Source organism: Eucyclogobius newberryi, unplaced genomic scaffold (genome assembly GCF_026437365.1).
Source record: "Eucyclogobius newberryi isolate DKJ021-1_F unplaced genomic scaffold, fEucNew1.0.hap1 SCAF_16, whole genome shotgun sequence".
Classification (NCBI taxonomy): Eukaryota; Metazoa; Chordata; class Actinopteri; order Gobiiformes; family Gobiidae; genus Eucyclogobius; species Eucyclogobius newberryi.
Window position 1 is genome coordinate 26,704,683 of NW_027315790.1, and position 25,337 is coordinate 26,730,019.

At 41.0% G+C, this 25,337-nt stretch overlaps 1 protein-coding gene across 3 annotated transcripts in view; it reads left to right on the plus strand.

Moving 5' to 3' along the window:
• The first annotated feature begins 204 nt into the window (after window positions 1-204).
• The window catches only part of ehmt2 (euchromatic histone-lysine N-methyltransferase 2), a 30,992-nt gene continuing 5,859 nt past the window's right edge, over window positions 205-25,337 (plus strand). The window contains exons 1-19 of one of the 3 annotated variants that reach the window (XM_072448173.1): window positions 205-246; window positions 7,471-7,531; window positions 7,614-7,763; window positions 9,358-9,596; window positions 10,090-10,141; window positions 10,558-10,622; window positions 10,704-10,829; window positions 10,931-11,030; window positions 11,119-11,202; window positions 11,657-11,793; window positions 12,159-12,302; window positions 13,065-13,372; window positions 14,360-14,590; window positions 15,124-15,206; window positions 15,292-15,398; window positions 16,582-16,704; window positions 16,790-16,897; window positions 16,970-17,074; window positions 24,925-25,079. In XM_072448173.1, the coding sequence (XP_072304274.1) occupies window positions 220-246; window positions 7,471-7,531; window positions 7,614-7,763; window positions 9,358-9,596; window positions 10,090-10,141; window positions 10,558-10,622; window positions 10,704-10,829; window positions 10,931-11,030; window positions 11,119-11,202; window positions 11,657-11,793; window positions 12,159-12,302; window positions 13,065-13,372; window positions 14,360-14,590; window positions 15,124-15,206; window positions 15,292-15,398; window positions 16,582-16,704; window positions 16,790-16,897; window positions 16,970-17,074; window positions 24,925-25,079 (2,405 nt within the window). In that variant the 5' untranslated portion in view covers window positions 205-219. Of the gene's footprint in view, window positions 247-3,124; window positions 3,420-7,470; window positions 7,532-7,613; window positions 7,764-9,357; window positions 9,597-10,089; window positions 10,142-10,557; window positions 10,623-10,703; window positions 10,830-10,930; window positions 11,031-11,118; window positions 11,203-11,656; window positions 11,794-12,158; window positions 12,303-13,064; window positions 13,373-14,359; window positions 14,591-15,123; window positions 15,207-15,291; window positions 15,399-16,581; window positions 16,705-16,789; window positions 16,898-16,969; window positions 17,075-24,924; window positions 25,080-25,337 lie in introns of those variants that run through there. The other 2 variants (XM_072448171.1, XM_072448172.1) reach the window with 2 other exon arrangements.

A 25,337-nucleotide genomic window follows, 5' to 3' on the forward strand; every position in this document is an offset into this window, starting at 1 on the left:
ATCAATAATTGGTACATATTTCTGCATGGTTGGCTTGAAGTGCTTTTAAAGTAACGTAACAGCGTGGCGCGGTCTGTTTCATGTTTTATTTGATTCTAAAATATAAACATAAGGGAAAATACAATCGAAAGTGAAGCATCTCCTCATTAAAACGAGAGTGGGCGTGTCCTGGGGGATGACGCAGCACGTTCAAACGCGTCGTTGCGTCGATTTGGAAACATGTCGGCATCAGAGACGACGACAAAGGTACAAATCTCACCGACACGTTCAACACAAAGCGGAACACACACCAAATGGAGTAAAAAATAATTTCAGCAAATACGTAGCACTCAAACTGAAAAATCATTAATCGCAATAATTGACGACGACTATCATTTTAGGTGGTGGGCATTTTGATCTGCTCTACTCTGCTAAATGCTAGCTCCTGTCATTTTTATTTGAGCCTTAATTTTTTATATCATGTTGTAGTTTATTTCCTTGGATCTTTATTGCTTTCGAGACACAATTTGTCCAGTTGTAACTTGGACTTGGAACAATGGAGAAATATGAAAGCTGCAGTAATGAGAAAGACTTATTATAAATCCTAAAATGACAACACACATATAACAATTCAGACTTCATACATTTGTATTTTATTATTTCAATTAAAGACAAATTGGCTCTAACAATGTAATAATATCATTTTAATGACTATTTTCTTGTTCCTTATGTTATATTCAGGTGTTATATTCATGTAATACTGCTTCATTCATGTAATGCTTACATTCACACCAAATATCTGATCGTTATCAGATTATTAAAATGTAATATAAAGAGTTAGATCTGATGTAATCAGATTTCTGTTTCATCCCTTCTGCTTAAAAGTGCTTAAGCACTTGACTCTGGCGGTCATCTGGGATTCATAGAACCGTAGTTACATACATAGCTGTCGATTTCTTTTTTTTATGGAAACCATAAACTGTCATTATCATTTTATTGTTGGCAGTTTGGGTTTTATCCTGTTTATCTTATTTACCTTATTTTCTATGGCTGCTATTCAAGGGTTTCAGTCAAATGATTCCCTCCTGATTTGAAGATTTTGTGAGGACCTTTCCCCCATTCAAAATATATAATATTTTGAATTCAACTGTGCTTTTGCTCTCACAGAAGAACGTTGCCATGCCAAATCTTTATGCCTGAAACCCATAAATAGACCCTTTAAAATACTGTCACCAGATTGTTCAAAACTCCAGGCGATTGGATGTGTTCACGTTCTAGAATTTGATGGTGTCATAATAAGGTGGTGGGCAGGGGCCTGTATTCTGTAAATCTATGGGAGATTACATAAATGTTGAACCTTCTCATTATTTATCTGGGATTGACTCCACAAACCTGCAATATTCATCTCATGGCTTAAAGTCCTTTCAACTGACAAACTGAAAAAGAATATTTCTATTGTTTATCTTTGCTGGCAGAATAGATGTTGAACATTGTGCCAGTTTTTCATGTGGATAGGCCCAGTAATTACAGACATATGAACCATTAATCAGGTCAAAAAATCTACAATTTCTAAAATGTATTTATTCAACTTTTACTTAACCAACCTCTTTTCCAAGGGAGTGCTGGCCAAGAGGCAGCAACGTTTACACAGTTTACACAGTACACAACATACAAACAAACAACATTAAAATAACACAGGTTATGAAAAACAATTGCACAGTATTGATGCGGTCACTAATGTATTCAACTCAGTCAATGTCTTGACTTTCTGCAACGTGTTCCAAACAAAAGGAGCTGTCCTGAACTCCAGCTGAGTTTTAAACTTTAGGGATTCTAGGATGTTGTGATGTTAAGTGAACGCAACCTAATGGAATGAATGAAGTAAACCATTACCATACTACAATTTCAGTAATTAATCAACATAAGATCTAACCGCTAATGATTAAAACATGAGTAGCAATGTTGAATTTCCAAGGTAGTAATGCCAGTGTGTTTGCTTAAAAAAAATGTAGATGTATTTTCTAGCATTCTATTGAGCTTGAGCACACTGTGGTAAAGTATGTAACTGTAGATAAACCTATTGTGGGGTCATCCTTTATGTAAGTATTTGTCCAGAAGGTGCAAAGGTGTCTATCATAATAAGATAAGATAAGATAATCCTTTATTGTCCACACATGGGGAAATTTCATTGTTGCAATGCAGGTAGATACAGAGGAAAAGAACAGATAACTTATAGGAAGTTTAAAAAACACTCTCAATAGAAGAACTCTTATAAACAAAAACTCCTAAAGACAAAACCTCCCATTTCCCAACAAGGGATGGAGGGGAAAAATAATAAAGATACAAATGAATAAATAAATAAATAAATAAATACCATTGCATGTGTCACGACAGTAATTGCACATGAATTGCACAGTAATTGCACATGAATATGACGGAATTGCACATGGTTAAGTCAGTATTGCGAGTGTTCAGGACTAACAGTGTTTGTTAGTTGTTGTTAAGTGTTAATAATCTCATATTAAATAGACAAATAACCTAAAATACTAAACGTAAATGTCTTTTAGCCTGGCTTTGACATCACTTACATGTCACGAGTGGTTTTCATTGATATTGAGAGGTGGTAGGAATTTTACTACGAATTTTAATAACTTTTTATCCTGTTTTCGTCACATTTGCTTTATTTTAAGTTCAATTTCATAAAGCTGGTCACAAACTTGAGAAATGGCAATGTGCAGATTTCACACAGTCTCAGTAATACATTAATCGTGAATAATCGTCCAATCATGATCGTTTTTTTTCTCAATAATCGTAACGCTAAAATTTGACATCCTGACATCACCATTCTGTTAACGATCCCAATTTTCCCCTCACAGTTGTTGTTGTTGTTGTTGTTGTTTTATGGCAGTTGGCATCCAATTGTTGCATTACCGCCAGACTTTATTCCTCAGACTTGACTTTGTTGTGACATAGTCTGACAGTGACAGATGATTGTCTAAAGAATAAAGTCTAAAGAATAAAGTCTAAAGAATGTTGTTGTTGTTGTTGTTGTCTCCTTTCCGGAATTAAATACGACAGAATAGAACGTTAAAGGGTGTATTATTTTGACACGATTTCAACCGGAAATCACATTGACTCCGCCCCCCGATCGAGCGCGCACGCCTCTAAACAATGCACGAGCTGCTGGCGCCATGGAGAAGGAGCCCTTTGACGAAAAAGTAGAGATCGTTTCGCCCCGCGGGAGTAAATCTGCGGTGTGGAACTATTTCGGCTTCTGGAGAATCCACGGGGTCCTCGACAAGCGGAGCGTCGTGTGTAAACTGTGCCGCCACGAGTTGGCGTACGTCGGGAACACCACAAACCCGGCCAGGCACCTCAGGGTCCACCACGACATCCACGCCACTGGCATCGGCAGCTGCGCGACAAAAAACAAAAGAAAAGTAAGCGCCGCGGAAGTTGGCCCGCGCACCGCCGGGTTCCGGTTTTTAAAAAAAAAACGTGCGGAGTTTCAGGTCCGGGCTGACGCCAAAACCCGCAGCGATTACGGCAAAAAAAAAAAAAAGGAAGTTCTTAAATTCACGCCAACGATCCATGAGTCCGGGGGGAAAGTCACGCATCCATGGGTTACACGGCTTCCTGTTGTTACGCAGTCGTACGCAACATTTTCGATTTTCTGATTGTCGATTGCTATGGCAACTGCTATAATTTCTCATCCTTCTGCAATCCGTGAATACACGGGAAGCTTAATCCTCTGAATAAGAGAAGGGACTTTTTTCCCTCCAGTGTTGCAAAACACAGTTCAAGAATGGCAGAAAATTAACATCAAAATCAAGAAGAATAACTATTAAAACATAAACGAGAACAAGAATGTTATAATACTTCATTTTAAATAGTAGAAAAAGCTTCAGTTATATTCACTTTAAAGGCAATAGGGGTTTGCCAATATAGCAATATATCATTATTTAGATGATGCAGTATTGATATTGGGAGTTGCTGTGTCAATATATCGCCATGGGCGTTTTGGTACAGTTGTGGCTTTTGAGAAGGTAACATGCATAATTCTGTAATAATGGTGGCGTTATCACCGTTTTGATGATTGAATTAAGCGCGTTCCATTAACAGAATGTGCAGAGTTGCAGTATTTCTCATGCTATGTGCAGTTGGTTGATTATCGCACGCATATTGCACATTGTGATTTTTGATTTTTTTTTAATCGAATCGCGACGGACTGTGCGATTCCCAGTCCTAAAAGATAATCATAACTACAACGCTGTTCAAGTAGAGTGAAAATATATAAGACTATAACACTGTTCTGTACAATAAGTGGCTCTGACTATGGTTATCAATCTACTACTGCTGTTGCAATTCCCTGCATGCCTACGAATATTAATACAAATATTACTACCCTTACGTGGAAATAACAGTGATTTTCTTGACTATACATTCATCTATGGGAGAGTGGAGCGTCTTGGAGTCTAGGACACAATTATAAATGTCTTTGTTTCTTGGTTGAAAAGGCAAATACAGATTGTTACATGAGCTATTTATTAGTATTATACAACTGACAGCTTTAAAACGTGGCTTCTCTCTCAATTCACCCGTGTGTTTTTGTTGAAGTTAAGTGACAGGTCAGCATTCTTTGATGGAATTATTTTTAACTGTCAGATTGCAGATTTCTTGACCTGGTTTATAGTTATTTCTCTGTTATTACTGAGCCATTATTCAACACCAAGGACGTAGCTCTTGTCAGTGAGTTTGTGGAGCCAATCCCCAACAAATAATGATACGGCTCAGCATTTGGGGATCATACAGTGGAGAAAAGGGTATTTAGGTCACCAACTGTGCAATTTCTCCCATTTAAAAATATGAGAGAGGCCTGTAATTGACATCATAGGTAGACATCAACTATGAGAGACAAAATGAGAACAAAAAAAATCTGAAAATCACATTGTCTGATATTTAAAGAATATATTTGAAAAATAATGGTGGAAAATAAGTATTTGGTCACCTAGAAACAAGCAAGATTTCTGGCTGTCACAGACCTGTAACTTCTTCTTTAAGAGGCTCCTCTGTCCTTCACCCATTACCTGTATTAATGGCACCAGTTTGAACTCTTTAATAGTATAAAAGACACCTGCCCACAACCGCAAACAGTCATCAGGGCTCAGAATAAGGATTTTCTCTTGCATAGCGGCGCTGCTAAACAATCCGTTAATTTTTTCAAATTTGTATAGCAATTTGATAAGTTGCATAGCAAAACACGAAAATGACTAACAATAAATATTTTCCATTACATTTCCATGTAACATGATTAATTATTTCAAATGTATTTGTAAATTTTCTATTTTAAAAAAACTCTTTACAAATCAACTTTTAAACACTTAAAATGTTGCAAATAAAATTAGTTGTTGAACAAATTAATAAGTTAGATGGCCTTATTTACAACTTTCTTTCATATCATCATCAAGCAGATGACTATTTGCATGAGTCTCATTTACATATTAATTGTCTTTACACTCACAAGTTACATATCACCACCAGATTCGTCATGACGATGAGCTGTTTGTATCAGAATGACTTCTCTTACAGCTCTGGATTTTTTTAGACACAACACGTCTTGGTTTTGTCCTAAGTGAGTTTGACCCCTTTGAATTCGACATCCTCGAAGCCTGTTCTAGTCTGAAAACGGGAGAGCGGGAGGAGCCACAGGGAGAGCGGGAGGAGCCACAGGGAGAGCGGGAGGAGCCAGTGGGAGGAGGGCATAGTGATTGTGTTACACATAGTTATTGTCGTGAGATTAGCGAGACGCGGCGCTCGTCAGAGCCCTTCATCACCCTCCTCCCGCTCTCCCGGTGGCTCCTCCTGCTCTCCCTGTGGCTCCTCCCGCTCTCCCGGTGGCTCCTCCCGCTCTCCCGGTGGCTCCTCCTGCTCTCCCGGTGGCTCCTCCCGCTCTCCCGGTGGCTCCTCCCGCTCTCCCGGTGGCTCCTTCCGCTCTCCCGGTGGCTCCTTCCGCTCTCTCGTTTTCAGACGCGGCGATCTGTCACAGATCTCGGGACCTCGTCAAGTCAACACAGCGTCCTACATTGTGTCATGCCGTTGTTGACAATCGATTGACGAGTGATCAGTGCTTTTTTAGGCGCTTTGGTTATACAATTGAACACAATTTTTTGTATCGCAAGAGCTGCTTATCAAAAACACTTTTTTCTGACAAATGCCTCGCATTTCAGAGAAATTGCGTCGCCCTGCTCACACTCTAAACTTCACTATGGTGAAGACCAAAGAGCTGTTGAAGGACACCAGAAACAAAATTGTAGACCTCCACCAGGCTGGCAAGACTGAATCTGCAATAGGCAAGCAGCTTGATGTGAAGAAATCTATTGTGGGAGCAATAATCAGAAAATGGAAGACTTACAAGACCACTGCCAATCTCCCTCGATCAGGGGCTCTATAAAAGATCTCAGCCCGTGGGGACAAAATTATCACAAGAACGGTGAGCAAAAATCCCAGAATCACACGGGGCGGGGGGATCCGCAGAGAACTGGGACCAACGTTACAAAGGCTACCGTCAGTAGCACTACGCCCACAGGGACGTGTCCCCCTGCTTAAGCCAGTACATATCCTGGCGCGTCTGAAGTTTGCTAGAGAGCATTTGGATGTTCTGGAAGAGTATTGGGAGAATGTCATGGTCAGATGAAACCAAAGTAGAACTGTTTGGTACAAACACAACTCGTCGTGTTTGGAGGAGAGTGAATGCTGAGTTGCATCCACAGAACACCGTACCAACTGTGAAGCATGGGGGTGGCAACATCATGCTTTGGGGCTGTTTCTCTGCAAACGGACCAGGGACGACTGGTGTGTGTACATGAAAGAATGAATGGGGCCATGTATTATGAGATTTTGAGTGCAAACCTCCTTCCATCAGCAAGGGCATTGAAGATGAAACGTGGCTGGGTCTTTCAGAATGACAATGGTCCCAAGCACACTGCCAGAGCAACAAAGGAGTGGCTTTGTAAGAAGCTTTTCAAGGTCATGGAGTGGCCTAGCCAGTCTTCAGATCTCAACCCCATAGAAAACCTTTGGAGGGAGTTGTGTTACCTGCCAACAGCCCCAAAACATCACTGCTCTAGAGGAGATCTGCAAATACTTATTTTCCACCATTATTTGCAAATAAATTCTTCTTCACATTGTCTGAAATAAATTTCAGACAATGTGATTTTTTCCCTCCCTCATTTTGTCTCTCATAGTTGAGGTCTACCTATGATGTCAATTACAGGCCTCTGTCATCTTTTTAAGTGGGAGAACTTGCACCATTGCTGACTTTTTTGTAAGTTTGAATATCTCTCCCATAAATAGTGGGCATTATGACTTAATCAAATTGTAGAACATGAAACAACCTATTTTTTGACTTTTGTAAAACACATATTAAACCTACTGAGAAGCTTCTAAATTATAATGACATTACAATGTGTGTCTTTATTCTGTTTTTTGTAGAACTCCATTGAACTAGATAAGTCTAAAGAAACACTACCGGGACCAAGTCATCTTGACGAAGGTAATGCTACATCTAATCTACTAAATTGGTTGTCTCACTTTCTTTGTATTGGAAGTAGCTTTTCACATTTGTATTCCTCCAGATAATGCAGTGTTGAGGGTGGTCCCTGCTGTCAAGAAAGCAGATCTCATGGGGGGAAAGTCCTCGATTCTGGGGTCTTCAAAACCCAAAGATGGATTTCGAACTGAAGATGGTTCTTCTAAAACATCACCGACACACAAACCTGCTGGAGGTAAAGCTGAAGCATCTGTTCTGTGGCCCTGTCCCGATACTCTCACTTGTACACTTCAAATACGTGTCCACGATGGGCTGAAGTGTGCGAATTAAAACATAATTTAGAATGTTTTAATCCGCACTTCACCGCAGGCTTCTCTCCGCACTTCCAGCAAGTGTGGAGCGATGCATTTACATTCCCCACAATGCATTTCATTGTAATGTTTTTAAACAGCGCGACGCTTCTGCTTTAGCGACTTAGCAGTGAGAGCGAACAGGAAACAACGGAAAGAAGCAGTTAAACAGATGATATTTTAAATTAATAAGCGACTGTCCAGCAACAAGACTGTAAAAACCTTAAGCCTGTTCTCATTTGTTTGTGGGCAATTCAACAAATGATCCAAACTAAACTGAGCTGACGCTTTGTGTTTAATTCAAGTGTGGTTCAACAACACTTTTCTCCTTCTCCTGTTTACCTCTTGTGCCCTTGTGCCCTCACACATGCAGTAGAAGTGTGTAGTAGAAGTGTGTAGTGTGAGTATTTGACAAGGCCCGTTTCTCACGACCTTGGACTTTTGTAGCATTTTTCCCATTTTGTTTTTGGGTGATTTAAGGCTCTTGTATGTGAGTATATGGTGAGAGATAAGATCACCAAACTAAATCTCTTCTTCTGGTTGTTACATTTTACAAGTTGGAAAATAGTTGGTTGAAGGATTTCAAAACCTTGCAGATCTTTTCTTTTTTTCCTCAACTTCCCTTTTTTTCTTTGTTTCTATTTCTACTGAAATCTGACCTTTAACACTGCAAGTAAAGGCCAGGTGTTGGTACTTATTTAATGAAAATATCCCCTGGAAAAGAGGTCTCGTTCTCAATGTGTTCTCACCTGGTTAAATAAAGGTTAAATGATAAATCATTATACATTTATCGCAGCAGGTGGATTGAGTCTTTTTTTGTTGCTTTTTTACAGTCATTTCAATAACCAGTCAATCAATAAAAAACTTTACTGCTTATTATTCATTCTTTATAAAAAACACAATTTGTGGTGATTGGAATGGACTGTAAAAAAAAGTCAAAAATGATCACCGGTATTTATAAAAAGCACATTCAATCTATTTAAAAATCAGCCCAAAATAGATATTCTTACATTAAAGTGTATATTACGCTTAAGAAAAAGGGCAATCCATAACATACACATTCAAACCCAGGGAAATGAAGGGACTCTGAAGTTTTTGATTAGTTTGTCACATTTAGGCTATAAGTAAGGCTGCAACTAACGATTATTTTAGAAGTCTACTAGTCTGCGATTATTTCGGTTGTACATTGACTTTTTAAATGGATCATTAACCAAATAACGGTTGAAATATGAGACTTCCAGAGAGAGAATACACCCCACGAGGCCACTGCTGTTCAAAATATGTTTAATCAAATGTAATGGTATATTTATGAATAATGTGTATTATCCATGAAAATCAGATTTTTAAAATTAATTTTCAACATTTAGATTGAACAATGCCCTAAACAAGCTCTTGCTGAATCCCAACATTAGACTTGCTCCTGTAAATTGGTTTCATGTATTATTCTGATAATTGTAGAAACGTCTTTTTGTTTTTCAGTTCATCCTCCCAAACCTCACACCTCGATGTCCTCTCCGTTGCTGTCCTCTCCCTCCACCTCGTCTACGCTCCAGTCCCCGGGCCGAGCCAAGATGAGTGTTTCTGGGCCGGGCAGCAGTAAGTCCTCTCTGCCACCTGCGCCGCTGTCCTCTCCTGGGACAGCCTCCCCGTCGGTCTCCCCTGCTCCAACCAAGATCCACCGCGCTCGCAAGACCATGAACAGGCCTCCATTTGCACAGGTGAGGACACGGGAAAGACACGGGAAAGAGGTTAGGACACTGTAAAGACACGGGAAAGAGACGTTAGGACACGGGAAAAAGGTTAGGACACAGAAAAGAGGTTAAACGGACACGGGAAAGAGGTTAGGACACGGGAAAGAGGTTAGGACACGGGAAAGAGGTTAGGACACAGGAAAGGGGTTAGGACACGGGAAAGAGGTTAGGACACGAACCTCGGGAAAGAGGTTAGGACACGGGAAAGAGGTTAGGACACGGGAAAGAGGTTAGGACACGGGAAAGAAGTTAGGACACGGGAAAGAAGTTAGGACACGGGAAAGAAGTTAGGACACGGGAAAGAAGTTAGGACACGGGAAAAGTTAGGACACGGGAAAGAAGGACACAGGATAGAAGTTAGGACACGGAAAAGACGTTAGCGAAATGTTTTAAACCTCAGGGCAACTCAGCCGTAGTGTATGTTCTCACTGATTATTGTTTGTTCCTTGTTTCTTTGTAGATCAGTCAAATCAGCGGACCTCAGACTTCAGACCAATCTGATGCAGAACATGGCAAGTGAATGAATATATATTTATGATAATTCCAATAGTGCAATAATTTATGATGACTGCTACTGTTATGTTGTAACAAACTCTAGCAAGCCGAGTGTCGCTAATAGCACTGTCATTAGTAGTACCTAGTTTATATGTTTGCTAGTGTTGAGAGGGCCTTTTTATGTATCTGCAGACTTCAATAAAATAAAACTAGTATAATATATTCACCATTCACCAGAGACTTCAGGCAGAAACTAGCAATTTAGGTTTAGTCTGGTGTTTTATGAGCTTAACGTCTCTGTACTAAATCTAGCTGCTTTTTGAGGCCCTGTGCTAGTTGCTAATATGCTATACTTTTACACAGACAATATTTAACCCACAGACTTGTATCACCTTATTAAATCCTTACTTGTAAAGCTATACTTATTTTACAGCTGCTAAGAAGAGAAAACTTGAACACTTGTTTGATAGTCTATCGAAGACGGCGCCGGACAACACGGTACGGTATAAACAAGCACCGCCGTTCTTTCTCATGTTCTCTTCTTGGCAATAATTGCAGCTTTTCTCTGTACACGCACAGGAATCTCACAAAAGCCCAGAACTCGTTTCTAAACCAGTGTCGATGCAAAAGAATGGGTCCATGGGCGACGCAGAGGAGGAAGGCGCCAGGAAAAGCCTCATTTCCAGTCCAGTTTCATTGGACAAGGTATGAGACCACAATTTAACTATTTACCAGTGTGAAATTGTGATTACACCATTGTGATCTGTTATCTCTCATTACAACAAAATCATTCTTGTTGTTGACAGCAGTTGGATTCTGACACGAGGACTTCACAGACCAAAAACGGACACTGGTTCACGTCGGATCAGGACAAAGACTCGGGTGATGCAGTCGAGACTATTGGAGGTGAGAAGCATGTTTTAATTTGAATTATCATTTAAAATGAAGTGTATTATTTTTCTTAATTCATTGTTCTTTGTAACTGCTCCACCAGGGGGCGAGCCTGAGTACACCGAGGTTCCTTTGGGAGCTTTGGACATCGCTGCTGCCGACAGTCTGTCGCATTCACCTCAGCCTGGTCAGTTTAGTCTATTACTAATGTCATATCAAAGTTACACATTAACTTATGTAAATGTTATAGTTCTTGTGAGTTTTGTCAATTATTAATGTTGTGCGTTCATTTCCTTTTTCATCATCAAAAACCACACACATTTTCATTAGCTGCCTACATGTTGCCTACTTTGGTTAAGATCACTTGCAACTAAAATAATCAACAAATTGCGTAATTGAATCATCGTTAACTGGTCAATTCAAGGGTTCCAAAACATGCCATTGTTTTGTGTAAAGAAGATTAATGACTAAAATGACAGTAGTATATTTGACAAAAACACTCTTGTCCATGAATGTTGTTCCACCGAGATCCCCCGGCCTCGTCAAATTGAATCCATATTGTCATCACGTGACACTAAACGACCAATGGACTTAATTCCGTCCCCGCTGTCGATTGATAATCGCGTGTATTTTGCCTGTAGAGGGCAGTGATGGGGGCGAGGTGGAGCGTCTGGAGGAGCTCCCACTGTGCAGCTGTCGTATGGAGGCTCCGCGCGTTGACGGCTCCAGTCAGCGCTGCTTCAGGACCTGCATGGCCACGGAGAGCGTCAATGGAGAGGTAGATTCTATGTCACCGTTTTAGCATTGCCACAGGGCTGTAGTCTTTTCATCGGTCGATCGCGTCTTAATCGGCCCAATCTTTTGCTTGTTGACTTATTCTTTTGTTGGGATAATAAGGATTTTTGTATGGACCACAGTAGAAAGGAGAATGAGTTGACTGTCAGTTTAATTTGCCTTTTAATGAGCTTTTTCCAGCGCCACGACCGCTTTTAGTCGATTAATTGAAGCACATGGCATGACTTTAGTTGACGACCTACTTAAAAAACATAATTTTTTTTCTGTTCATCGTTTATAATGCGGTGTAACTAATAACATAAAGACATACTGTGCTACAAAGAAACATCATTCCCTCTCTTCTTCCAGCTCCGGACGTGCACAAATCGGACCCTGAAGGCGGAGACGATGCGCCCCTCGAGTCGCGTCCCCCTCATGGTCCTCTGCGACGTCCATCGGTCCCACATGGTCAAACACCACTGCTGTCCCGGCTGTGGATACTTCTGCCTCGCTGTAAGAGATGTCCACTGTGTCAATGCGGTAGAAAGTGAACTAGAAATGCTCATCTGGTTCAGCAGTCGCACACTATTGGCAAGAAATAAGTGGTGCGTCTAGTTATGGGTCGGGAAGTCACGATTATTGGGTTAATTGAGTATTGTGATTATTCTGGTCACAATATAATCGTAAGAGCAACAAATAATAAATGATTGTGATCATTTTAGAAGCAAAGTTAAGTATTTTTACTTCGATCCATAGTTCAAAAATAGACGTAAATGTAAAGAACTTTTCTTTATCTGGTTTTTATTCTCATTTTACTTTATTTTGTCTTTCAGAAAGTAAAAATTCATAAAGCCGGTCACAAACTTGAGAACATGGCATAAAAATACCAAATAATGACATGCAATTAGGGGGGGTGTTAAAAAAAGGATTAAAAAAACAAGCAAGAAAAATATGTAAATACGTATTCTGGTTGAATAATATCTACCGGTAGATCAAATTTTGGCAAAGTATTTGTAAAATATAATCGGATAATTTGTCAAATCTAATGGCAATTTTCTAAAAGTTTATAATAATGATAATACATGTTGTTTATATAGTGATTTCAGGACAGTCAAAGATGCTCCACAGAACAAGAATAAAACAGTAAATTTAAAGAAGATTAGGCAAACAAATGATACAGAATAAAAATGGCGACTCGCTTAGAGCAAAGTTAATTGATATTTGGCCTTTTATGCTGGATGAACTGGATTATTCATTTAACAAAATAACTTTCAGGGCACATTTCTGGAGTGCTGTCCCGACCATCGCATCACCCACCGTTTCCACCGGGGCTGCGTGACTGTTCTGGGCGGGGGCCGGCGGGCGCACGGGGGCGGGATGATCTTCTGCCCTCACTGCGGAGAGGACGCGTCGGAGGCCCAGGAGGTGACCGTCCCGAGCTCGACCTCGGCTGCCACCGTTGTCACGATGTCGGCGTCCTCGACCACCACGCCCTCGCTGCCCCCCTGCACCCCCAACGCCCCCTCGCTCACTGCGTCCACCGGCGGCACCAAGGACGGGCAGATGCCGGAGAGACCCGTCAGGTACGACTGGGGATTCTTTTTCGATGTTTTACAGTTTTAATTCTCTACAAAAAAAAAAACAGAAAACATTTTTCCCCCCAATTTTCTGATTCTTAAATGTCTATTTTCAGTAGAGCAAGTTTATTTAATTCTATATTGATATGAAACATCCAAATGGAAAATCCATCCAGTTTATATGAGTGATGATGAGGAGGTCTGTGATTATAATTTAGCCTGATTATAAACATTTTAATAGAAGAACTACAATGATTTGAAGTACCCTATTTTCCGGACTGTAAGTCGCACCAGCCAAAAAATGCACAATAGACAAGAAAAAAACATATAAGTTGCACTGGAGTAGTAAATGCGGTTGCAAGTGTGAAAATAAATAAACAAATAATATCACATATAAGTCGCTCCAAATTATAAGTATAAATGTAAGTAAAAGTCACACCCCGGCCAAAACTATGAAAAAAGGTGGAACTTATAGCCCAGAAAATACGGTATTATGGTTCAAACTCTATTTTGATTGTAATGATTAGGCTTGATGCGCGATACCGATTTTGATAGCACTCTTTTTCTAGACAATGTAAAGTTTTAACACAAAATAACAGTACTTACTTTGTGTGTTCAGGTTTAAGTCCAATTTTGTCCTTTTTATGACACTTTTCAGTTTCAACAATCAATAAAATGAGAATCTAGTTAAGATACTAGTTGTATTATTGATTAGTGTCTGATTTTTGATACTTTTGTCAACCCTAGTTACAGTGTATTGATATGACACATTGATCACAGCGTTTTGTATGTGATAAAGTCACTGCTATTTTTGGCAACATTTTATTTATTTATTTTCCCTTTAACTTTCATTAGGAGTTGAAATGGTAAAGTCGTTTTTGCCCATCCTCTTGTTTGTTTCCCGTTATTATTTAGTTCAGTGATGCACAACAGTATCTATAGCATATTTAAATGTATTCATGTGATTAATGGCTAAACTGTCCGTCCTCTCAGCGCTCGGATGCGTAGTCTCGGTTTGAAGTTGACCGTGGAGCAGCAGCAGCCGCCACAGACCGTGGGCTCGGCAGCGACCGCCGCCTCCGTCCCGCCAGCAGAGGGCGGCGTGGACAGCGTGGGGCCCTCCCTCTGCATGCCCAACGGAAAACCCATCAGCCCCGGGGCACTTCCGCCAGGGCCCAGCAGGGCGGCGCTGCAGAAGGCCATTCTCTCACAGGACACGGAGAGGTTTGTCTCTTCAGATTAGAGTGTGGGGCTCATTCTGCCTTCTGATTGGATAATTGTCTTAAGAACCAAAACACCAAATTATAACTCAACAAATTTTAAAGCATGTCCAATGTTTTGCTAATTTCAGAATAAATCTGCATTAAAAGTATCTTGGGACAGAGTCAATACATACTTCTGATTTAAATTTAAAGCTACTCAGTAAAATGTTTCATACCAAGTACAGAAAAAGAATATTAACAATTTAATCTAGAATGCAATGTTCGTTCCAGTCCTAAACATAGAAGTCTGGCCTCCTTTAACAACTTAATTGCATTGTCATAATTTGATATAATCTAATGCGATTTTTTCTGTATGACATAATAGTTTATTTTGTTTGTAACCCTGGAAAAGTTCAACACCGTTCATATGCTTTTATTTAATTTTTGCATACGTTTTTGGCAAGCCTAATGATCTGTATAAGTTATTTTTTTGCTTGCTATGATGGAATAAAACCTTTCCACGGTGCAGTTTTAATCATTATTGCTTGTTTACAGGAAGAAAAAGCTTCGTTTCCACCCACGTCAGCTCTATCCCGCGGCCAAACAGGGCGAGGTGCAGAGGGTCCTGCTCATGCTCAGTCAGTCTCACCAAATCCCCTATCATAAAATCATACGGATAATTCATTTTCATTTTTTCATTATTGATTATCTGTCGCGTTTCAGTGGAGGGCATAGACCCCACGTACCAGCCCGACTCCCAGAACAGGCGCTCGGCTCTCCACGCTGCGGCTCAGAGAGGTCTGCTCGAGGTCTGCTACATCCTGGTGCAGGTGATTTACACTTAAAACTACGGACTTATAGGAAAGTACGTGACCTCAGTGGCGTTCTTAAAAGCACCAGGGAAGCAATAGTAATACATGCAAGTTAGGGATGTCACGATATCAAATTTTAGTGTTGATTACTGTGAAAATAAACATCACGATTTAACGATTATTCACATTTACTGACACCACGACCAAACAACAGTAAAACACTTAATATTCTTTCATTCTAATTGTTTAATAGATCAGAGTTCCTCTATTATGTGTCCAGCCTTATGAAATCAAACTTTTGCAATGATAAAGTATGGTAAAAAGTAATAATACACTTGTAGTAATATGTAAGTTATCATAAACAGACCACATAACAGCTTTGACACACTTTGTAGTATAGATAGACTGAAAAAAAATATTCTAAGATGGTCACAATAATTTTTTTTTAGTCCATACGATTATATTGTGACCTGAATAATCTCAATTGTTGATTTACTGAATAATCTTGACATTCCTAATGTGAATAAAAGGTAAAATAGGTAAATAAATACCTATCATTAATCCTAATATATACAGAATTTGTGTTGCAGTATGACATTCTTATTTTAAAGGACACATAATGCATTACATGGAATTAGTATTTGTATTGCTCTTGAGTACATTTGCTTTTGCATCAGTACTTTCTACCTGTCAGGTGTTCCCTCAACAGGATTTGGTGTTAGCACTCCATCCGTGGGCATCAAAGGGAATTACCATGAGAACAAAACAAAAGCTAGCTTCTCCAGACATGCTATTGCAAGCATGCAGTTGTAATGGCAGTGATTTGATGGTGTAAATGCTCAGAAAGAGTCGGGCAACGATTTATTGACTTGAAAACACCACAGGAGTCCTCCGAATTTCATTTATGTCACAACTCTGGGATGTGGGAGTGTTTTCTGAGGCTCAAAGAGTGATACGGCCTGGTAAACCAAATGTTAGAAGCAAAATCCAACTCCAGGCGTGTTTTTGACGAGGGAACAATATGATCATGGTTAAAGCTAAATTTAAAAGTACATTTTGCGTAATTTGTGTCCTTTTTTTAACCGTTTTTTTCTCTTTTGAATCAAAATCACAAGATGTATTTGCCAGCATTCTCTTTCAAAACATTGTGCTCTTCCATTGGTCCATCTATTTACCATTCATTCTTTATTTAAACACACAGGCTGGAGCTCGTATAGACGCCCAGGACAAAGAGCTGCGGACACCTTTGTTGGAGGCCATCATCAACAATCACCTGGAAGTGGCTCGATACCTGGTCCAGAACGGAGCCTGTGTTTACCACGTGGTTAGACCATATTACTCAAAGCATTACACCCATAGTCCTTGGCGTTTTTAGCACTATAATAATATTAATTTGTCTACTTGTGCAGGAGGATGATGGGTACACTGGACTCCATCACGCTGCAAAACTAGGGAGCTTGGACATTGTAAAATTACTTCTAGAGACGGGACAGGCCGATGTCAATGCACAGGTAAATGTATGGATATTTTTTTAACTAAATTTTACTTCAAAGATTAGTTTTAAGTCTCTATTTCTCTCTCTACTTCAGGACAACGGTGGTTGGACGCCGATCATTTGGGCAGCGGAGCACAAACACGTGAAAGTGATCAAAGTTTTGTTGAACCGAGGGGCAGATGTGACCATTAATGACAAGGTGAGTGTCAAAGGCGCCGCAAATTTGTAGTGTCTTAAAAACGAGAACTACATTGAGAGTTTAAATGGATTGCAGTGGTCCAGACTTATTCCTGACTTTCTTGACACATTCCTAGCATCCTAATTATTCAGATTAGTTTATCTGCACATGTATTTATGTCAGTGGATAATCAATATATTGCACTGAACAACTTGGTGTAATAGAGTGTATAGAAAGTATTAAAGTGTTACTTCATTTAGTGGCATAAGGCGCTGGTACAGCTGGCAGCCCGGTGTAAACGCTCTCTCTTCTTTCTCACACTTATTGTGCTTTATCTCCTATATTTTGTAAATATAGTTAGTATATTTTTTCTATTTTACTGTACGATAGGAACACGCGCTGGAATAGTTTTTTAATTCAACTGTTTTTGACTTTTCGGCTGGATTTGAGCGTTTTTCGTTGCGTTCGTTGTGTTGTTGTGATGTGAGCTAGCTCCGTGCGAGCCCACCAGCCCCTCCCCCCGCGCCCTCCGGCCGCGCTAAAGTACGGCGTGTCGTCGGTACACGTTTATATACACGTTTATATGAAAGAGGAACTTCACGAACGATCGGGACACGCACTGGAGTCGCTTTAAATTAACGTGTTTTGACTTTATTCGGCTGGATTGAGTGTTTTCGTCGTGTCGTTGCGATGTGTTTTGGCTCTGAGTCCCCCGGCTCCGGCCCCGCCCCCCGGCTCCGGCCCCGCCCCGCCCCCCGGCCGGCGCCGTACCGCGTTTCCACAAAGGAGGAACTCATGAAACTGCGGAGAACAGTCGTCTTACCCGGAGATCGTCACGTTATCCCGTCGCAAAACTGACCTAACCTAATACTGATGTGCAATTCTGTCGTATGTGCAATTGCTGTTGGAATTCATGTGCAATTCATGTGCAATTACTGTGAAATTCATGTGCAATCTATGTGCTGTCGTGACACATATTCATGTGCAATTACTGTCGGGATCACATGCAATGGTATTTATTTATTTATTTGTCTATGGGAGTTTTTATTTATTTATAGGAGATCTTCTACTGAAAGTGTTTTTCAGACTTCCTATATCTGTTCTCCTGTATCTACCTCTGTATCTACCTGCGTTGCACCAATGAAATTTCCCCATGTGGGACAATAAAGGAATATCTTATTTAGTACCTGCTTCCGAAGAGTGCACACGCTTTTTTGCTCGCTCCGCTTGCTATCGCTGCTTTCCTTATTTATTTTGCTTTTTAATCAGTTTTTGTCTTCCAAACATTTTTGCTTTAGACTTTTTCAAGTAAACCAAGGATTTTAAGAACATTTTTCCAGTTTTAACGACATATCTGACGCCAGCGACATGTCCGGGAGAAGAAGGGAGAAAGACTGTGAACGCTGTCGGAAATATCAACAAGAAATTAATGAGCTGAAAACACGGATATTTGTTTTGGAATCCGAAAAAGTTCTTCACGATACCATTCCTGTGTCAACCGATGGTAAGAAGAGCACACTTTTTACAAGAAAAACTGCTACTTTCAACCTAAACCGCAGTGACTCTGTGTCGTTTCCAAAACTGTCTAAAAACCAGAAAGACCAGGCTGTTTCTTGGAACAAACTTGGAGCAAAGCCTAACGATACAAAGATAACGTGAAGTCACCTAAAATACAGCTCACAAACCGATTTTTACCACTTTCAGAGATGGAATTAAATGAAAAAAGGAAAGATGACGTGGCCAAAATACAGCGAGGAGGATCTGTGCCAGGAGCCAAGGTCACGCAGATTGTTTTGGTTGGGGACGGCGCGATAAGTCACGTGACGCATGAAAAGATAAACACACATTCTTTTCCAAGCGCCACTGTTTCTGAGATAACGTCACTCCTTCCAAATATTATGGCTAATCATGGAGGAGCTAAACAGCTGATTGTGCACGTGGGTGCAGTGGACATGCGGCGGGAACAGACTGAAGTTTTGAAAAAAGACTTCTTGAAGTTATTCGACGTGCTTGATAAAATGGAAATCAAAACATTCATAAGTGGACCTCTTCAAAACATCGACAGGAGGATAAACAAGTTTAGCCGGCTTCTTCAGCTGAACACATGGCTGTCCAAAGAGTGTTCCCCGAGAGGACTACACTACATTGAGAACTTCTATCTATTCTGGAAACGAGAGGACCTGTTTAAGAGAAATGGCCCCCACCTATGGAGTGAGGGTGCTGACAGAGAACCTGCTCCACGCTCTGAGGCATTGGACTGGGCCTGGACAGGGTCCTGAGCAGATAGTTAGAGAGGAGAGGAATGAGAGAAGAATTCCTGCTCCATCAGCCAGAGACCGAGCCAATGTTTCAACATCAAAAGCACCACAACCTCAGCCTCCACCAAAGGATTCATCAGCAGCTGCTCCACCTCCACCAGCAAAGGATTCAGCTCCAGCTGCTCCACATTCACCTCCACCGCCTCCAGCAAAGGAACAATCTTCAAAGGCCTTGGACCCATCTGTGACAAGCCCAACAACATCCCTATCATCGCCCCTGCTTTCACACCAGCCCTGGGTTCCCTCTGCAACATCTACTCCCACTAAAGATTCATCATTCTCCTTCTCATCTCCACTCTCACCCATGGGCCTTCCCAGCCATTTTGAAAGTCTGATCAAATCAGACATTAAGATGGCTCCACTCACGCCCAATATAGCAAGGGCTATGTCAATACTCAACTCTTCCCTGCACAAGCCGACTACACCAACAAAAGCCCCACCACCCATCCCCCCTCGCCTCTCACCTGGTCCCAAACTCTCCTTGGCTACAAAAGCCCCACCACCCATCCAACCTCGCCTTTCACCTGGTATCTCCCATAGCTAGGATGCACTGGGTCTCAGCGTTGCCGGGACTTATTGCCACATTAAAAATCAAACCAACCCGGGGCCCTATGTAAAAAGAGCCCCCCCTAGTGCTATTTCTGTAGTCACATCATCACACAGATGGAAAAACAAAATGTGAGCCAGGCCCAATCTGAGAAATGTGATTCATATTCCCTGTGAAAAGATAAAGCCCAGTCTCACTGAAACTAGTCTGAAACTTGCTGTGCTAAATGTCAGATCCTTATGTAACAAATCTCTCTTAATTAATAATTTTATTTCTTCTTATAATCTTGATTTTATGTTTTTAACTGAAACATGGCTTGACAAAAACACAGGAAATGTAGTTCTGATAGAATCTGCTCCACCCAACTTTAAGTTTGAATCTGAAACACGAGAAAACAAAAAAGGGGGTGGAGTCTGTGCTGTCTTTAGAGATGAAATAATTACCCGCAGGTTGTCTTTTGGGGTGTTTTCATCATTTGAGTATGTATCCTTTAAAATGGAGCTAAAACGGTCTCCATCCATTCTCTTCATTGTTTTATACAAGCCTCCCCAGCACTGCCAAAGTTTTATTGATGATTTTACTGAGATGCTTTCAGTCGTATGCACAGACTTTGATGGTTTGGTCATTACAGGTGATTTCAATGTGCATGTTGATAATATTTGTGACAGAAACGCTAAAGAGCTTGATGCTGTCCTTGAAACCTTCAGTCTTACTCAGCATGTGAGAGGCCCCACCCACAGCAAAGGACACACTCTAGATCTCATAATTACAAAAGGGGTAAATATTTCAAATGTTAATGTGATCGATGTTGCTCTGTCTGATCATTTCTGTGTCTTCTTTGACCTGTCTGTTTCTCCCAAACCACCGGTTGGTCCTGCAGTTGTTCAGAGGAGACACATAAGTGATGGCACAGGTGCACTGTTTATGGAAATGATAAACTTTGAAAATGTCTCATGTTCTAATGTAAATGATTTGTTGAACTCTGTTACATCTAGTGTTTTGAACGTTTTGGACACCATTGCCCCTATAAAGGCTAAAATGGTTAAAAATAAGCAGAAGGCGCCATGGGGAAATGATGATTCGGTCAGGGCACAGAAAAGGGAGTGCCGCAGGGCCGAACGGAAATGGCGCAAGTCAAAGCTCCAGGTTCAAAAAGAGATTTACAAAGAGAAGCTGAACATGTACAACCTAATCTTATGTAGAACTAGGGAAAGATATTTCTCTGAAATTATTGGAAGCTGCAGTAACAACTCGCGTGTCCTGTTTGCCGCAGTAAACAGATTAACAAACCCTCCAGCTCAGCTGCCGTTAGAACTCATTTCCACATCCAAGTGTAATGAGTTTGCATTATTCTTTAATGACAAAGTTCAGGGCAGTATGTCGGTGTAATCCCTCATTCGTCCAGGCGTGTTCCATAGTAGAAAAAAGCTTCAGTTAAAAAAAAAAAGTCATCTTGGATGAGAGTCGAAACGTCTATTTTTTTCTAACTGAGTCCAGATGACTACAACTGAAGCTTTTTTCTACTAAAGTTCAGGGCATTAAAAATGCTATAAATCCCACAATGCAAAAGATAAGATAAGATATTCCTTTATTGTCCCACATGGGGAAATTTCATTGGTGCAACGCAGGTAGATACAGAGGTAGATACAGAAGAACAGATCACTTATAGGAAGTCTGAAAAACACTTTCAGTAGAAGATCTCCTATAAATAAATAAAAACTCCCATAGACAAATAAATAAATAAATAAATACCATTGCATGTGATCCCGACAGTAATTGCACATGAATATGTGTCACGACAGCACATAGATTGCACATGAATTTCACAGTAATTGCACATGAATTGCACATGAATTCCAACAGCAATTGCACATATGACAGAATTGCACATCAGTATTAGGTTAGGTCAGTATTGCGACGGGATAACGTGACGATCTCCGGGTAAGACGACTGTTCTCCGCAGTTTTCATGAGTTCCTCCTTTGTGGAAACGCGGTACGGCGCCGGCCGGGGGGCGGGGCCGGAGCCGGGGGGCGGGGCCGGAGCCGGGGGACTCAGAGCCAAGACACATCGCCACGACACGACGAAAACACTCAATCCAGCCGAACAAAGTCAAAACAAGTTAATTTAAAGCGATTCCAGTGCGTGTCCCGATCGTTCGTGAAGTTCCTCTTTCATATAAACGTGTATATAAACGTGTACCGACGACACGCCGTACTTTAGCGCGGCCGGAGGGCGCGGGGGGGGGCTGGTGGGCTCGCTCGGAGCTAGCTCACGTCACAACAACACAACGAACGCAACGAAAAACGCTCAAATCCAGCCGAAAAAAGTCAAAAACAGTTGAATTAAAAAACTATTCCAGCGCGTGTCCCTATCGTACAGTAAAATAGAAAAAATATACTGACTATATTTACAAAATATAGGAGATAAAGCACAATAAGTGTGAGAAAGAAGAGAGAGCGTTTACACCGGGCTGCCAGCTGTACCAGCGCCTATGACGCTTAAGGAAATACACAAAAAATTACCCTAAAACCACCAAGACACTTAGAGCTAACTCACTTTGCACCAGTAACTGACAAAACTGTCCATGAGATCATCACCAGTCTGAGTTCATCTACATGCTGCCTTGATGTGTTACCCACCAGATTTCTAAAGTCTGTGCTGAACAGTTTGTTAGCACCATTCACTCACATAGTTAACATGTCGCTTCAATCTGGAACATTCCCAATGTCTTTGAAAACTGCGGTCATAAAGCCTCTCCTAAAGAAGAGCAGTCTTGATGCCGCAGTACTGAGTCATTACCGGCCCATCTCTAATCTGCCATTTTGGGGCAAAGTCCTTGAAAAGGTTGTTTACCAACAGCTCACAGATTTCCTCTTAATAAACAACTCATTTGATGTTTTTCAGTCAGGTTTTAGACCTCATCACAGCACTGAGACTGCTCTTGTCAAGGTGACAAATGACATCCGCCTGAACACTGACACGGGCAAAGCCTCAGTCTTAATTCTGTTAGATCTGAGTGCTGCTTTTGACACTGTCGATCATGGGATCCTCTTACAGAGACTAGAGGACTGGGTGGGCATCACTGGCACTGCCCTAAACTGGTTAAGGTCCTATCTGGAAGACAGGAAGTACTTTGTTGAAATTGGTAGCTGTGTCTCAGACCACATGACCCTGACCTGTGGAGTGCCCCAAGGGTCAGTCCTGGGTCCCCTTCTGTTCAACCTCTACATGCTGCCGTTAGGTCAGTTGATACGCAGTGAAAATGTGTCCTATCACAATTATGCAGACGACACTCAGATCTATGTTTCACTATCAGCAGGTGACTATGGACCAGTAGATTCACTCTGTCACTGCATCCAACAGATCAGTTTGTGGATGCAAAACAACTTTCTCCAGCTGAACTCAGACAAAACTGAAATAATCGTTTTTGGCCCACAGAAACAAAGAGAAAGTGTTAGCGATCACCTCCAGAGTCTCGCTCTAAAACCTACAAACCAAATTAGAAATCTGGGGGTAATAATGGACTCAGACTTGAACTTTAATAGCCACGTCAAATCAATAACATCAGCAACTTTTTACCATTACCACTCAGACGGTCCCTCTTCTGCCTGAAGAGTGGGTCCAGCTCCAGTCTCCTTGTGTCCGTCTGTCCGTCTGTGAGAGTCGGATCTCTCCTTCACTGGAACTCCTCCAGGTTTCTACGCTTTTTTCCCAAAGAGGTTTTTTTGTAGTTTTTCCTGGCCGAGAAGGAGAGTCTAAGGACAGAGGACCCTGGGACATCGTCCCTCGCCACCACAGACATTGTCTGACTTCATCGCCACCACAGACATTGTTGATTCATTTCTCCCTGTGGCCCTCAGAGGCAACTGTTGTTGTGATTTTGGGCCTTACAAAAATAAATTGATTTGATTTGATTTGACCATCTAAAAAACATTGCCAAAATCAAAAATATGGTGTCAAAACCAGATTTAGAGAGACTTATCCATGCGTTTGTCTCCAGTAGATTAGACTACTGTAACGGCCTGCTCACTGGTCTCTCCAAACGAGCTGTAAAACAGCTGCAGTTCATCCAGAACGCTGGTGCTCGGGTCCTGACTAGAACCAGGAAGTATGATCATATTAGTCCTGTTCTCAGGTCTCTGCACTGGCTCCCTGTGGCTCAGAGAATAGACTTTAAAGCAGCACTGCTTGTGTACAAGTCTCTCCATGGCCTAGCACCAAAGTACATCTTGGATATGTTAGTGCCATATGAACCATCTCAGACTCTGAGGACCTCAGGGACCGGCCTCCTGCTGGTGCCCAGAGTCAGGACAAAACATGGGGAATCTGCGTTTCAGTTTTATGCAGCTAAAATCTGGAACAGTCTTCCTGAAGATGTGAGACAGGCTTCTACTCTGACAATGTTCAAATCTAAGCTAAAAACCGTTTTGTTTAGCTGCGCATATGACTGAAAGGATTTTTTCTTTGCACTCTTCTCTTTTGTTTGTGATTTTATTAGTTTAAACAATCAGTTGGATTGATAATTTTGAATTTAGTTAATTTTATTGTATTTCTGTTTCTGTAATTTCTTTGTGATTTGAATGCATTTTTCCTGCTGTGTGAAGCACTTTGAATTGCCTTGTGTATGAAATGTGCTCTACAAATAAACTTGCCTTGCCTTGCCTTACTTCTACATACATACACAACAATATCATGTCATGAGATACAATTATTTTAAGGGATTAACACGGTAAAAACTGTGGGAAATACACAGGTTTCCTTTCGCCAACCAAGCAACAAAAATGCAAAACGAATAATAGAAATGTATGAACAAAATATGTATAGATCTTCTAATTTTTTTTATATTAATGATGGTAAAATCATGTCTCATTTCAGCTCTACTGTAATTGTCAGTGTCCGTATTTATCATTTATCAATAGCTTATCACAAATTTCATTATTGCCGTATTGACATGCTTAGTTACCATCAGTTTACCGTCTGGTTGTATGACTCGATTCCCATCAGGAGCTGAACGTGTGCCTGCACTGGGCGGCGTACGCTGGAAACGTGGACATTGCGGAACTGGTGCTGAACTCCGGCTGCTCTCTCGCCTCGGCGAACGTCCACGGAGACACGCCTCTGCACATCGCCGCCAGAGAGGGATACTTGGACTGCGTCATGTGAGTTGAGATGACGTGTGGCATTCTAGAGATGGATGTTTGTTATTTTACAGGAAGGAACGGATGGGAAAAGGGTAAACATAATAAAATGTAACATAATCTCATACGAAAAAGGGAAATTCACCAATTTACTTATAGAAAAACATAAACCTAAAGCTGTGTTTGGTTTTATCCTTGCTTGTTTCAATAATCCAACATATTTAGACCATCACTCATTCTGATCATTTTAGTACTTATTTCACTGTTCAATAGGTTCAG